Here is a 16,467-nt window from a genome sequence, read left to right on the forward strand (position 1 = left end):
ATAGGAATTTCTGCAGCAAGACAAACTTAGTTTAATGGGCTTCCTTTAGCGGGATCAGATCACTTCTAAGAATTTTTGAAAAAGTAGTATGTGTAATTTCAACGTGAAGTCAATCTTAAGTAATTTTTTCATTTTCCGTCCTGACATAGAGGTACTATATATAGTTCAGTAATAGCAAATACAACAAGAAGGAAAAGATGTGATTTAGGCTTATTAGTCTGGGCACAGTAGAATCCAAAGCTTTCAAACAAATTTATGAAGGTTACAAAGGTAAATTGAAACTCCTTGTAAGTTACCAAGATGGGTTTTTCAAAGATAAATTGAGCTAGATTAACCTAATTTATCTTTGATAGGAAAATTTACTTTTTAGACAAGAAAAAGCAATAGCTCTCATTTACAGGAGACCTCGAGTCTTCTGTAAAAACATGTTATGTGGCCACATAAGGACATTAGTAGTTAAAACTACAGAAGATGGGTGTTAGTACAAGAACTGCATGTGGGTAAAGAACAGGCTAAAGAGGGATGTATATAGACTTGTGAAAAGAGATATCCAGCTAGACAAGGAATAACAGTAGTGTCTATCAAAGAGGTGATATTAGGACCTACCTTGTTTATATTTATGTGTCAGCCACTTGTAAAAAAATTAAGGTTGCTGATAAAATATGATGAGTATTAAGGACTATGTAGTCATTTGGTGCTTGGGCTGACAATAACAACACCTTTTTTTGGGGGGGGGGGGGGAATTTATGTTTTGCACATCTAGGGTTTTAGCATACTTAGGGTGCATTGTTAGCGTTCTCAATTCCCATTTATGTCTATTTGGAAAGCTGATGACCTCTTACAAGATGTGAAGATTATTAGAAGGCTATAACATAACAGATATGAGAGGATCCATCCTTTTGAATTTTGTCTTCATCTGAATAGGATTTTTTTTTATGTGACTGATGGATGTGAAATACAGGCGAAGTGATCATTTCCCTTGAAACATGTAGTTTGAGAATATTACAAAAGGAAATAGTCTAACTCTAGATATTTGTCTCTTAGTAATATGTGAAGAAATTTAAGTAAATAATAAAAGCATGTGACTTATGCATCTTTACAGATCTTTTCGCCAGTCTAGATGAAACAGAAAAAATGGCACGGAGTATTGTTGATTCTCAAGGTGTTTGTTTTGTTCCAGGTTTTCAGGTAAAATTATTAATATAATTGAGACTATATTTTTAATAACCCAGTTAAAATTTTATCTTTTACATGTTTAAATATAGTAATTTTCATCTTATCACAGTATTTATTCTGTACTACTCGGGTTCTTATTCTCTGTCCCTTACCACAATGTATAAAGATCATTGTCATATGAGAATGCTTAAACACCACCCCCCCATGAGAAAAACCCTCCAAAAAAGGAAAATTACTTCAATTTTGCAGATGGAGACCTGGGGGATAGATAAACTGAATGACTTGCCCATGGTAACTCAGGCAGTGCCTGCAGAGACAGAAACCAATCCCATAGCTTTTCTGCCTCATGCAAAGCCTTCATTGAGACAATACTTCTAAGCACTGTTCTAAAATAATTCATTTTATTCTGCCCCTTTTCAAGATGTAGGTTGCAATTCATCAGAATACCTAAATATACTTAAATATAAACAAGATGGCAAGTCCTGGTGTTACAAAAAGCAAAGATAGTAATATTTAAACACTTCTTTGATATGTAGATTTTAATCTGAATTAGATTTTTCCCTTTAAAATAGGGTTTGTGCTTTGTTGCTGAGCACAATGTGTATAGTAAGGAGTTCCTGGCATTTGTTCTCCACTTCAGTCCCCCCTCCATTTCCCAGTAGCTTGCTTTTACCTTGCTCTCTGTTTGAGGAACTGCCTGCAATTGCTTGATCCCCTCTGGGTCACAAGCTCTGGGTTCTTTCTACTTGCTTTCCATTTATGCTAAAGACCTATGTATCCTCATGTCTGTCCTTTCCACCTCTGATTCATGATCCCTCTCTTTACAGATGTGAGTTACTGTCCCTGTGCAGAGGCAGCAACAAGGGTGATACTGATGCTGCAGTTCATTCTAGCGTATTAGTCTAGATTGGAATTGATGGGAATTCCCCTTAATACATTACATTAAATGACAAATTGTGATAGCTGGGGAGCTGACATACTGCCTATTCAGCTACACAGCAGTTGCTTCCAGTATGGGTTTGACAGTTGGTAATAATAGTTTGTAATTTGTCACCACAAAATATGACAGAGCTGCAAGTCAGAGCTCTTAGACAAACCTTCAGACAGAATGAAAATAAGCAGGTTTTGCAAATGTAGCTGTTGCTAGCTTAGGGACTGTTCAGAGCCCCAAAACTTTTTCATCTAGTTATGCCCCTTTCCTAAGCAGCATGAGATAATCTGACTAAAAGCACGCTTTCAGCAGCATAGCTGTTTCTACATGGTGGGTTTGTCAACATGAAAATATCTGTGTCTCCACAAAATTTTGTTTTTCTAATGAGTGTTGCTGTCCAGAAGAAATTCGGTGGTGTAGCCCAGGTCTCCAAGTTGTCATTTGGAATATTAGCGTTATAAACTGTATCGGACAGATGGACCAGGCAAGATGAAGGGAAAGCTGTTGCTGTGCTGTGAGGGTTGAGTAATGTCCACCATCAGCTGCTTCTTTGATGTACAGACAACTGATGTTTGAACCTGTCAGGTGTTCAAAAGTTACTGTGTTACTCAAAGAAAAGCCATTAAGATGAAAACAGTATTTTTTTTTTTTCCTCAAAAATCACCACCTTCTCTTTTCTCTTAGAAGTCTTAGATAGTAATTTGTTAGTTTGAATACATACATTCTAGAGCTACATGGAATATTTTTGACAGCTCATCTCTGTGTGGGTCCAAGAGGTTTTTTCTGGTGTTTGTTGGTTTTTTTTGTTGTTGTTTTGTTTTTTTTTTTTTTTTAAATCTTCATTGGTCTACCATACTCAGTTTGATCATCACTAGGACTAGGTTCTTTTTCTAAAGAAACTTAACATCTTTAACCTTACCTTTGTGTAAGTCCTTGTATGTTAATGGAACAAGGCAATGAAAAATTTCATTTCTTCTGCAGGTAGCCCAGCTACCTTGTCTCAAACAGCCAATCTAATAATTATATTTATTTTTAGGGGTATAAAGCTTGATTATGCTGAGATGCTTCCATTTAGCATTTACTGTGAGTAATTGTGCTGTGAATAAGCAAATGTTGAGCCATGCCAAATTTCAATATTTGCAGACAGGAATCCTGAGGTAGACAAATGTTAGCCTGAATCTTTTTTGAACCTTTAATTCTATTAATATTCAAGTTCTAGAGATGTTGGTAAAACCTCTTTTTTTGTTTGGTTGATTTTTTGTTTTGCTTTCCGGGTTTGTCTTCCGCTTGCTTTCTGGACACTGTCTCCAGAAGGAACCCCAGCTAGCTTCTTAGTAAACATTGATTCAGTCTCTTTTTTTCCCTAATTCTAATACTCCCAGTCCAAATTTAGAAGCTGTACTTAGAAAACTGAATGGATTTCTCTTTAACTGTGACATCTAGTTACCATGAATAGTATCCACCAATGTGCATTTCTTTGCCTTTGAAAAGCCGTGCTTATTTCAGTGGAACATGCTTAGCTAGTAGACTCACAGTAACAGAATCTATCAATTTAGAAACTGAGTGTATTAAATGGTATGAAAGGGGACACGAATAGAGTTGAATACTTCTGGGACTGTAATGTCTCCTTAGCTTCACTGGCTAGATGCTAACACAAATTGATTGTATGGTAATGTTTCTTAGACCTCAAAATGATAGTGGTTGGGGAGGGCTCTTATGAAGCCCATATGTTCATTTCCTACACAGAGTAAAATGTTTCTCTACTTGTCCATATTAAGGCAATAAGAACCAAGTTTCTTTCTTACTGGATTCTACTGCTGTGATGCAACACACTGAGAGGAGCATCATTGTGAACGTGTATTTGAAATTGAGTGAATATGTGCATTAGTCACTTTTCCTCTTACTCATTCAGCTAGAAACAGGGATTTGCAGGGTTAATTTGCTGTGGTTAGTAGTAACAGCAAAAACTTAGGACTCTTCATTGGGGTGTATGCATATATATGCACTGCTACTTTTTTTTTTTTTTTTTTCCTCAATGATTGATTCTTTCAAGATACTCGCCCTTATGTAAAGTATGAGTCTATGCTTCTTAGTTTATTATCTTGTACGAAAATCTGTAAACTTGGAAGCCATGGATCTTTATTATGCTACTGGGCTGGACAAGGGGTTCCGTTCTTAGAATGGGAAGGGTACTTGTATATGGAAAAAAAAGAAGAATGTTTTCTTTTACTGTAATGCAGAAGGTTCTTCTATTTAAGAACTTTTGCAAAATGCCAGTTTTCCTTTTGGCTGTATGTACCTATCCGTACTTTTTTTTTTTTTTTAAACGTGTTAGCATTTTCTTAATTTACTTTAGAAATATCTGTGTATATATTTTATAAGCATGAAATTCAAACTTCTGATAAGTGTTGTCATAATTGATATTTAGCACAATACGACTGGAAAGGATTGTTTCAATTTAAAAATTACTGTCTACAGTGAAAATAAGATTTAACATTGTCACAAACCAGGTATGAACCAGCAAACTAATATTTTTCATGAAGTTCATCAGAGGAGTGGAGGGGTGGAGAAGAGATTCATCAATCGATCTTCCAGTTCTCCTGCAAAAAAATAAAAAGACAACTTAGTGACCATTAGAATTTTAGTTGGACTCTGTTTATCAGTGTCACTGAAAACAGGCTGTACTATAAACTAATAAAAAGTATTACCATCCTTTTCAATGTTACTTTTAAAAGTCAGTTCATCTTTCTTTCAGCAGTTCAGGAGTGTTTAAAAAAAAAAAAAAAAAGCATGTGTGTGAAATCTTGCTAGAGAACAGCAATATCAGTGTGCCCTGTCCTAGACACTTGAATGTCTGCTATATGTATTTTAAAGAGAAGTCATACAGATTAGTGTTATTTAGTATGTCAGACTTGGAAGAAGTCACTTAAACCTTTCTTCTGTTGAAAGAAGCTATTTAAACTGTTCACTGAATGAGCTAAAATAATGCTATATACCTCTTACATATTGTTTTCAATTTTCTCCTTTCACTATGCTGCCTGTAATTGTCGTAAGTTATTTTTTTTTCTTACTCTTTGACTCCTTTCTTAAAAGTCTACAAATACAATTCGCTGAACTCATGGTGAAATTTTTTCTGCAGGTTTCTGTGAATGACCCATATTTATGTGCCTCTTTCATGGGGCTAAAACCTTCCACTACCAGAAACCATCTTGTACGAGCTATATTGGAATCTGTAGCTTTCAGGTACTGAATACTTATCTTGCTTATATTTTCTTATGTTTGCTTTTATTTTGATCAGCAGTGTTAAATCCATACATGGACTTCTGCAGTTCGTAAAATATAAATATTAGTATTCCATTACTGTTACATTAAAAAGGAGTTTTAGCCACTTTCCTTTTTTTCTTTACAAATTAATTCGTGTATATTTATTAGTTCAGAGTTTTTGTTATCAAGAAACCACATAGGGATTCTTAAATTATATTGTTTTCTGCATGTCCTAAAAATGTTTTCTGCTTAAAGCTTGTCCTTTCTCTCCTGACAGTGTTCTGTCAGAAGCTGTAGCCCATTCCAGCTGTGTTTAAAGTATCCCTGAAGCTGGAAATTTTCTATCAGCTCTTTGGCTAAAGTTTGAATTTTTGGTGTTTTATAAGGCACAGTAACAGGCATCTTAAACATCTTTAAAAATGTGAATGGACAACAACTTCCAGATCTAACTGCCAAGGTTAAAGATATTACTGCTAGTCACATCATGATGGTATCACATCAGTAGCACGCTGTGGAACGGATCAGTTCTGCCTTGCAAACCCACCCAGCATGCCTCGAACTGAAATTGAATATGGTTTGAGCCTGGCTCACGCTGCACTGTGGCCAATTAGGGAACATTCATGATTCCTTCCATCTAGTCACCAGCTCTGCTTTGGGCATAATAACCCCCTGCAAAGAGGCAAAAAGGATGTCTGGAGGAAAGTAACATTCTGAATTACTGCAACTGTTTCCAATGTTTTTTTTTCTGCACTCTACAAGGAACGTGAGATGCAGTAATTCCTTAACTGAAGCATGGGTCTCTTGAAAACAGGGATGTTGAGAATCTAGTCTCATTCAAATATCTAACTAGAAAAGGGTAGAGATCCTTTGTGTTTAGATTTTCTCCCATTAATTGAAATGGTTTCAGAACAAGTCAAACATACAGCCTTCAGATGTTCCCTTTAAAGAACAGCTGGATGAACTCCGATTAACACTCCTGTCAGCATACTTTCCTCACTGTAAACCACTTGTTAAATCAAGAATTGCATCTTGTCTGTAGAAACCTATCAGCAATTTCAGGTGGGAAAAATGTACCTTCTACAGTGACTTGCTATAACATGGGCCGTGATTTAGCCATACTTGTGCCTTCGTAATGACGTATAACTAAAACCAGTCTTTTTTAAAATTTTTTTATTTTTTTTTAAATTTATGCATTCTGGAAACTTGTTAGCTATTGCAGTAGTTCTGACACAACTGAGGCATTTTTTGCCCTGTATTTTATTTTTTGACTATGTAGATACTGGAAACACTTTATGGAATATATAATGCTTAATTCAACTAAATATTTTTTTAAAGAAACAAACTGCTTTATGATATCATTGTGAAGAAGGTGCGCATTCCTCTTCAAACTATTCGGTAAGTTCCATGTAATTTTAAAATTTGATATATGGGAGTTTGATTTTTAAATAGGTGTGAACTTTATTATGCATTTTATCTTACTGTAAAAATTCTGCTGCTGAGAAATAGGTGATTACCAAGTCAAATGTTAATGTAACTTAAGTGGCAGTAGAGTCTACCCACAGAAGGTTTGGTTCTTAATTAAACTATTGGCATTGGTGATTGTCAGTAGGTGAGTAATGAATTGCTCTAATTATTTAAAAAAAAAAAAAAAAAAGGGAAATTCATGTTTTCAGTAGCACTAGAGTGCATGTAGCAATGCCTGCCACAAAAGTAATTCTACGCTTTATTATCATTCTTTCATACTGAAATTTTTTGTGCTGGGTCTGTCACAGACTGAATATTTTTTTGAAGATGTCAGTTAAAACTGGATCTATTTTGAGGGAAAGAGGAAGAATACTTTTACAATTCAGTTGTTAAGGCATTGGTTTTGCTTCAGTCTTTGAAGCAGCAAATCAAATTCAGTGAGGTAACCATGATCCCTAGAATATGCTTTTCACAACGTCTTGGAAAAATTTAGCTGAATTAAGCGTTGATGGAAAACTATGTTGCACATTAGGGTAGGTACTTGGTTTGGGCATACTTCTTGTCTTAGAGCCTCAAGCCCTCTCACGCTGAGAAAGCTCTCCAGAATTTCTCCTTCTGGCAGCCAGGGGTCATCGTGATACCACCATCAAGAACAGAGAGGAGAGCGTTCCCGTCCCTCTTGTGGCTTTCTTCCTGATACCCATGCAAAGGAAGAAGTGGTCTGGCAGGCATGTAGACAAGTTGAGAAATCAGAATTTTGAATAGTGGAAGAAAAGTGAAAGTGCAAGGTGGGGGGAGGTAAAAGCTTCTGTCTTCCATCGTGTACTGGGACAGAGCAGGCAAAGATGAAGGAACAGCCAGGCTTGGGGTTTTAACAAAGAGGAAAAGGTCAGAAGTATTGGAATTTTTGATTCCTTAGAAAGCTTTTTTACATAGGAAATTGCATCCAAAATTTGAGAGGTCGTATTAAGACGGCGAACTGAAAAATGGGAAATGTTGAAGTACTGTCTAGGGAACATTAGAATTCCGAGCCTGTTTATGTTGTAATGCAAACTTTAAATTGCATGATCATGTTCTGTTTTATTCGCAGATATAAAAATGCTGTTTCATATAGTGACTATAATAGTTAACTACTATCAGTAGCAATTCAGCTTGTGGATTAAGCATTAGAAGATAATGAGATACACTTAATGGCTTTTTCAGTAGGGTTGTAAACTGCTCTCCTATCCTTTTGTCCACACATCTTTAGTATCTATCCGTTACCTTTGATTTTTTTCGTCGTCGTTGTTGTTTTTATCCCATAAATATGTTCATTCCCTTTTTAGCTTTTGTCCTGTATCCCTCCTTTCTTCCTGCTCTCTGGCTCCTACAAGCTCCTACAAAGTCATCATTTTCATTAGTCCTCTACATTCCTATTACTTCTCTTTGCTTGTCTCAGCACCATCAAGGAAAGCACAGAGAAGGAACCCTTGGTTTTAGTCCTCATGTCCAGTGTTGCAGCAGTCTGCAGCAGCCTTTACAAGGATGATCCTGGTGGTCCCTGGAGTCCTGGAATGTCACCTATTTACTTGTTTTGTGAAATAGCACATCCCCAGTCAAATGGCACGTAGGAACTTGAGCTAGAAGATGAACGTACAGTACAGATTGAATCTTCAAAGTATCTAGCAGGAAAATTTAGCTAAATGTAAAACTGAGCATTTGGAAATTTTCTTTCTTTTTTCCCCTTATAACGACTCAAATGGATATCTTATTTTTACAGAAGAAGGAAAATGCATGTCACTAGCATTAAGAAACTGACTTTGCCAGTTAAAGATTTTTTTGCCGTGGTGTAGAGGTGGTAACCCTGCTTAACTGTACGTACAAACAAGCAAAACCCTGTAATATCACCGATCAGGCAGTGTCTCCTAATTTTACTTTCAGAAACAGCCAAAACATTTATGCAAAAGTTTTCTAAGGCATCATGTAGTATAGAAGACTTCAGGTGGCATATTTGAATTGAAGATTTCTAAGCAACTGTTAAGTCTTATTACCCAACGCTTTCTGTAGTAATAAACTGTAGTTGTCTTTACTGCACCACATTTGACAGAACAACAGCTCCATACCTGGCTGGTATTGGAGTCCAACAGCATAGTGAACCCATCTACGACAATTCAAAGATTGCTTTTTGTTATAGTTATTTTTGTTTGCAAGAGTGATTACTTTGCACCATTAGTAATCACTCTCAGATGATTAAAGATCAGCATTGATTAAGTTCTAGTTTTCTCCATTAAAAGGGTCTCCAACGTGATGCAATTAGGAAAATAGATGGAAGCCTCATTCTCACCTTCCTCATAGAAAGAAGCAACTGTGATGGCATTTTAGCGAACTAGTACAAAGATTTGGTAGTAATGAAAAAAGTACTTTTCCAGATCTGAGAACACTTGAAAGGGTTTGTTTAATGTAATGGTTTTGACTATTGTCATGTTGTGGTGATAACTATGTAAAGGTTCTGTTACAAAGCCTAACATTTAAACCAGGATGATGTATAGTTTTAGAAGACACAGCTTTCAAAGCTTTTGATAATGCGTCTGTCCTGTGTCCCTGTCTGTCTACCATTTGTTCCCCAGTTTATAGGCATTCTTTTTTTTTCCTAGGCACCTTATGCTGGCCTCTAAATTTGCCCATAAAATGGAAATGCATTTGTGCATGAGTGACAGGAAGATTGATGCATAGGTGTGAAACCCCAGAAGTTGTTTTCTGAAATGTTGGCAATAAGCATTTGAACTAAATAATTTTTATTAACTACTTCTTCCCCTCTCCCTGTAGAGCTGATGGAGGTGTCAGTAATAACAGTTTTGTCATGCAGATGACTTCAGATTTAATTAATAAGAAAATAGAAAAACCTGCAAATGCAGACATGTCTAGTCTTGGTGCAGCTTTTCTAGCAGGCCTTGCTTCAGGTATGTATACGTTTAAAGGGGGTTTGTTTTTCCCTTCATAATGCATGTTTGTAAACACGGAGGGGAATAAAAATGAGAAAAAAAACAGGCAATAACTTCAAATAATTGTAAAAACTCCCCAAAGGATTACTTTAGCCATTTTGGGGGGAATGCAAGGTAAGTAGTGTTTGTTTCTTTGTATAGTGCTTTGTACCCATGTGCTTGTATTTGATGGACCAAAGAAACAGATGATAACATCATACATAAACCAAGTCAAGGACCTTATTTGTATTTCTAACGCAATGTCTCAATTTGCTGAGCGGTTGGATGCTTGTTTAGTTTTACATAGATGAATAGTGACAGTGAGTTTAATGTAAAAAGTATCTGCATATATGTTTGTAAGGTTCATTTACATTTAGAAGGATATACTACTGGAGAAGAAAGAGGTGAACCTTGTCTTGCTGCCTCCCTCTTTCTTGACCTGGACACTGGGCATCCCTTCCCATATTCGCACTGCTTGGAGTGGTGCTCAGTGGGGATGGATCCTGTGACAAAGAAGCTGCCGTGCTTACGTGCAGCTGTGTCATTACTACTTAAGCTGTGTCCTGTCATCTGTGAACGGAGTCTTTATTCTTTAAGGTTTTCACAGAAATAAATACAATGGAAGGACAAAATAAATTATTAACGGGAAAAAAATCTAGCTCTACTCACACAGAATTGTTGTATGTAATTAACCAGACTTAAAACTACAAACTGTCCATGGTTTTGTTTAATGGAAGTGTATTTTGTAGGTGGATATTAACTTCATTCAATTGCTTTGATATGTAAATAACACAACTGTAAGATAAAAACTATGTGCTCAGGTAAGACTTATTCAGCAATTAAAACTGTAAGAAAGCTGCAGCCCTTGACAGACAAGAATGATTCAATAGCATAAATTAATCTGAATATATAACACCAGCTGTTTTCTGCAATTTATGCAATTTTTAAGACAGTAGGAAAGCAATGTGTGCTAAGTCTTGGTTTCTGTGGCCCTTATTTGTTGAGAGGGACCTGCAGCCGAAAGCACTGTGTGGATGAAGCCTAAGGGAACTACAGTGTACCAGAGCTGTTCCTTGGAAACCATCCCAGTTAAGCAGATGTGCTGTTGTCAGAATTCCAAACAAGTGGATGCTATTGGAAAGGAGTTTCACAATGTTAAAAATATGCTTCCCTCTGAGAAAGTTGTTGGTTGAGTAAAGAAAAGCTGTCATGATTTCTTACTGTGTTTCTGCTTTGGATCTCTTGGAAATAAATTAAAACAACTCAAAAATAACATACTTGCAGTTGAGCTTGAGAATGAACTTTCTGTTTATAGGATTTTGGACTGACAAAGAACAACTGAAGAAGCTAAGGCGAATAGAAGCAGTTTTTGAGCCCCAGAAGGACTCAGAGGAATACAGACCTGCTATGGATACCTGGCTACAAGCAATGAAACGCTCCATGCGCTGGTAGAAATTGGCATTTTAATTATAAAAGAATTAAAATGTTTTAATTCGTATTTATAAAATCTTGACATGAACAGGGCAGTAAAAAACATAACTGAAATTTGTGATGGTATATATATAAAGTTATATGGTACTTCAGTTACACCCCTGCTGCTAGATTACTTGCCATACCATAATGAACCTTCATATCGTCTCTGTGACAGCTGTAGTCCAGCTGCAGCATTTGTGTCCCTTCAGTGACCTCCTTTGGGTGGCCCAGCTGCTTGAATCCTACCATCTACTACAGATGGGGAGTTTTTTCCGATGATGGGTTTTCTACTGAGGAAATCGCCTCCCTTCTGATCTTTAAAATCTTTGGTATGTTAATCATCAAGGAAGGCGAAAAGGCACGTATACTTCCCTAGGCATTTCTAAGAAATTGAAAATGATTGTTGGAGGGTGGGTTGTCATGAACTTGATTGTGTACAACAATAGTTTCTTATTAGTAGCCTGTTACCACCTTTTAGTTGACTTTCTAAGGAAGCATGTGACCCAGCTCTGTGATGACGTTTTTGTGCACTAAATTAAGATAAAATACAAAAGCAAATAGGCTTTTAGTACTCTGTTAAAAAAAGTAAAAATCCAGGATTTTTGTAGCTGATGGTTCCTATCTAGCTTGTAGCTCAATTTTTTAAAATTTTATAAAGACCAAAAGCTACATTATCTGGCATGGCTAATACAAATACATTAAAAGTAGTTACAGGTACGCTATCTACCTTGTAAAAAATCTGTAACATTAGTACTTTCAAGCCCATTGTTAAATTGTATTATTATTAGCTAAAAAGGGGTCAAAAGTCTATTTTTGAAGCTATGAATTACTTTTATATTTTTAAAATAAATTATAATTAAAGAAATGTGTAGTTAATTATTCTTATGTATTTATGACTAATCTTAAATTATTATAATTTTCTCAGGAGTATGTGTAAATCCGTTTCAAAAATGTAAAATTATCAAACATTTTCATTTCAGAATAATATCAAATTCAAGCTGTGGGTGATTGTGTTCCACAGACACTGGAGACAAGAAATATTTATAGATTTAACGTTATTGAAGAGGGCCAAAGAACTATCATTCACTTTTTCTCATGTTGATATGTGGAAGGTCAAATCATACACCATTTCCTCAGTTTCTTTCACAATCATCTGCCGTGAGCTGGAGCATCTACTCTAGCCGTGGTGTTCTTCAAAAAACAGATCTGATTTGCCTGTCACCCTTAGCTTAATGTACCATTTTTCTTCTGTTACTTTCTGTCCTTCAACCTGTGCTACATCTTGGCACATTTTTTTTTTTTTCCTCTGGGTATCCTTCAAGTTGCAGAGACCATTGTGTCCTGAACCTACTTTAATGGGAATCCTGAACTGAAGTCCAGAAACAGGTCTGTTTGCTGATTTTTAGTAATATGGCAGACTATATGATCTATATGATAGGTCTATAGATACTTCATTTTTTTTTTTCTTTTTGGACCATAAATTACGGCTGTCCAGATGCCAGGACTCTAATATAAAGTCCATTGATGAGGTTCCCTCCACTCCTCCTCCTGCTGTAAGGTAAGAACCTGTAGTTACAGGATATGTGGAACACTTGGCTTTGCTTCAGCATCCATGTTCAGCTTGTGATTTTCTCCGTCATCTCAACCTCACTGCTAAAGAAAATGCTCATTGGCAAGAAGGTTCTACTGGGCCAAACAGAAAGGCTTTCAGTCTGGCATTTTGAGCACAAGTTTGTGCCCTCAGTTGCTGGTATTCTACACTTTGTTCTCACTGGAGGAGTTTAGTTTCATCAAAGTCTGCCTAGGGATAATGTCCACCTATTACCCTCTTGATGAAGGCTCCTTGACTTAAGTTCACTTAATAATTTTGTGGTTTTGCTGGGCTTGATTAAGGTTCCCACAGTGTTCCCAGATGGAGCTCTAATGGGAGCTGAGTCTGATTCTGTTCAAATCACTTCGCCTTATACTGCCAAATCACATGTGCCTCATACTGCACTTTTACACAATGGTGGTTTTCATCCTGGCCATAGCATAGCTAGAAAGATTGAAGATAACCAAGACATTATATAGTCCTCTTGCTCTAGATAGTGTCCTAGAGGAGCTATTCTGGATAACTATTTACCACTGTCACTGTTTAATTTGTAGCAGGAAATTTAACCTATTTTCCTTTCACTAGCCTCAAACCTACAGGAGAGAAACTTCACTGCAAATTAAGGATGCAAAAAGGCCTTACTATATTCACCACCCAAGCCTTTCAAATGATCTGCACAGTTCTGTGTTGTGTAGAGCTTCGAAGTAGTGAGTAAGTCTGAAACAAACAGGGGGTGTCTTTAGGTCTACCAAGATGGAGCAGCCTTTGGAGGTTAGAGCATCTGCCACAGCTTGTGATGCATAGTTGCCCAGAGACTGAACAGACTAATAGACATCTTGAAGAAATTTGGTTACTGATCACTAAGCCTCTTTTGCTTATCTGTTACAAGAAAAAATTATTTTCTCTTCCCAGGAAATTGTTAATGTGCTGATATCTTGGAGTGGTACCTGTTAATTGATAATGAATTTGAAATGAGCTTTAAGCAATTAGATATACTTTTACAGGGGCTTTGCTCTCTCAATTTTTGCTACACAGAAGGGCATTAAGACCATTGTAGAACCTCACTCATACTAACTTTTATTTAAAATATGACAGCTTTTACTGCTGCCCTTTTTACTTATATTTAGGGTTTTGCCTAGGGGGTGGTTTTCATCAGTTTGAAAAGTATATGCCATTTTATATTTGCTATCAGCTGAGTTTGATAGTAAAGGTAGCAATACAAAAAATGTAAATATTAACTAGTTTGTAGTTTTATAATTTTAAGAGAGACACCATGTTGAGACTGTGAATGTTTTACTCAGGATTGGGTAGTAATGCACCTCATCAGGCATGTGAAGATTGGAAATTCAGTTGAGAGATGTGTTAATGATCTCTGGGCATCCTGCCTTCACAGATACACATGGTACTGATGGTAGATAATTTCATCCCAGTTTGGCAGTTTTATCATTCATAACGACATATAGTCGTATTATATATGTGGGGACTACATGCCATGAAAAACTTCTCTAATGTTGGACGGATCTCACTACTGTTGGATTAATTATTGCATGTCAAGAGAAAGGGCAGATAAAATGGTCTTCAGATAGTTGAAAATACTGAGCAGACGTCATATGAGTTTTCTTACATAACTAAGAAAAGAATCAAGTTAGCTATGTTTAAACTCTCACTGTAATGAACTTTGCCAAGATTTTTGAGTACCGTTTTCTTTTAAGCAGTGTTTTCTTCTCTCCTATAGCAGCTAATTTTATGTAAAGTTAATTCAGTCGCTCTCATCTGGTTTTGACAAGAGCATTCATACTTGCTTTCCTGTCAGAAGAAAGTAAAAAAAGGAAAATACTGAGTTGCTGTTTCAGCCTGGTAGCTTCTTTCTGGTATCATCTCTGTAGCAAGATCCTTCAACTAGTCCCACTGTTTCCAGGATCAGGGCACAGCACAGAGGCTCACCAGTTGAACAGCAGCCTTGTGGAATAAGGTCAGAACCATTTCTTGCCAGTCAGTGGGCCACGGAATAGAAGGGGGGGGTGTGCTTTTACTGGTCCAAGCCAAAAAGTACAGACAAAGTCAGGATCCTTTCTTCAAACAAACAGGTCTGTCAGTACTGCAGGTTGAGTCAGGGAATATGGTGGTGCTCTGACCCAGGAGCAGCATTTTAGTTTAAGGTTTTATAGGGAGCAGGGGCAAGTTCAGCAGGAGAAAAGAGGTGGGGGGCAGTTTTGGGTTAGTGTTAGGTTTTCGCAGCAAGGGTAGTGGGCTGGCAAGAAAGCAATGAAACTTGCAAATGTTGAAAAGTAATGTGTTGCGAAAGCGGAAGGTGGGGGATCTGAAAGGGATCTGACCAGCCAGAGGGAGCACGATGTTCCAAGGCTGGGAGACCGCTGACCGTTGCGGGAGGGAGACATGAGAAGTCCCTGCAGTGCAGGTTTTACTCTAAGTAGTCGTTAAACCCACGCCTTAGCATGTCTAAAAAAACAATTCCAAGATGTTTTTCAGTGCAGCCCTCATTCTGGGATTAAGTTTGGGGTTTGTGTAAGTTCTGAAAGACTGTGTATTGGTTTAGAATGTTACAGCAGTAGCCTACTTACCCTCGTGCAAACTGATCGTTGTGTCAGCAGCTTCAGACTCAACAGTGTGTGTGTGTGTATATATATATATAGTGTTATCTCATTCTGCAGTTTGCTGTGGAAAGCAAATGCAAACTACAGCAGTGACCTTTCTTCTGTTTCTCTCCTTTCCTTAATGGTTAAAATGCCTGTTTTTCACGTTCATAATCAGTTATAGTATCTGACTTCAGTTCAATGGTGTTTCTTGCAGAAAAGTAAATAAACCAACGCACTAAAAAGTGATATTTGAAGCATAAGAGTCTTTATTGCGGCTGGGTCTGAGTTCAAGTATTTGTTTAGCTCAGGTAACTTACTGAATAGCGCAATAGACCAGCCGACCTGGTTTGCTTCCTTTTCTAAGGCAGTGCATGCCTTCTGCGCTTCTGTCAGGGCACGCTTCAGTTGCCGTTACGTTAGCTATTGTGATTGTACCAGTTAGAGGAGTCTCCAAGAGAATACACAGTCGTTTGCTTTTTTTTAATGCTTTCATGAAGGTATCTTGCATAACACTGCAAATATTGATAAAGGTCTTGTTACATGTGATGCAAGTATTTTATAGAGGATGAAAAGAAACTGAAACCACAAAGTCAGCAAATTCCTGGGCACATGCTAGATTTTCAGTTGTGAACTATCCCACTGAAGTAAACATACAGTTCTTGTTAATGTTTTCCTTAGTCCTTCCTTTAAGAACTCTGTTTTACGGGTGAACGCCTGTTTTTTGATGTTTCTTCCCTTTTTAGTAAAGGGGATAGGATCAAATATGTCTGTCTAGAGCATTTAATGTCGGCTGTAAAGCAAGAAAAACAAGCTTAACATGTTTGGTTTACTCTGTGTATAGTCTAGAGGTTTCTAAAATGTAAATAGGGTTTCTGCATCCACATAAACCGTGTTTTGCTCAATGGCATTAAGGTGAATTTGTGTTACAGAAATTTGAAAAATGGGTTACTGCATGCTTTGGAGGAGCTGTACAGGAGAAAGACTTTTAACAAATGTTGCATCGTTGCTTTG

General features: G+C 37.0%; 1 protein-coding gene across 7 annotated transcripts in view; it reads left to right on the top strand.

Annotated features, from left to right (window-relative positions):
• Nucleotides 1-15,042, top strand: part of GK5 (glycerol kinase 5) — a gene marked incomplete at its 5' end in the record, with an annotated part of 34,704 nt that extends 19,662 nt beyond the window's left edge. For 3 of the 7 annotated variants that reach the window (XM_082319482.1, XM_082319483.1, XM_082319479.1), the window contains 6 exons: nt 1,103-1,188; nt 5,247-5,350; nt 6,707-6,766; nt 9,641-9,774; nt 11,111-11,243; nt 11,444-12,061. In XM_082319482.1, the coding sequence (XP_082175608.1) occupies nt 1,103-1,188; nt 5,247-5,350; nt 6,707-6,766; nt 9,641-9,774; nt 11,111-11,243; nt 11,444-11,480 (554 nt within the window). In that variant the 3' untranslated portion in view covers nt 11,481-12,061. Of the gene's footprint in view, nt 1-1,102; nt 1,189-5,246; nt 5,351-6,647; nt 6,767-9,640; nt 9,775-11,110; nt 11,244-11,443; nt 12,062-12,590 lie in introns of those variants that run through there. The other 4 variants (XR_014228960.1, XM_082319481.1, XM_082319480.1 and 1 more) reach the window with 4 other exon arrangements.
• Between the last annotated feature and the right edge of the window lie 1,425 nt (nt 15,043-16,467).

The sequence above is a fragment of the Platalea leucorodia genome, assembly GCF_965183815.1.
Source record: "Platalea leucorodia genome assembly, chromosome: 8".
Lineage (NCBI taxonomy): Eukaryota > Metazoa > Chordata > Aves > Pelecaniformes > Threskiornithidae > Platalea > Platalea leucorodia.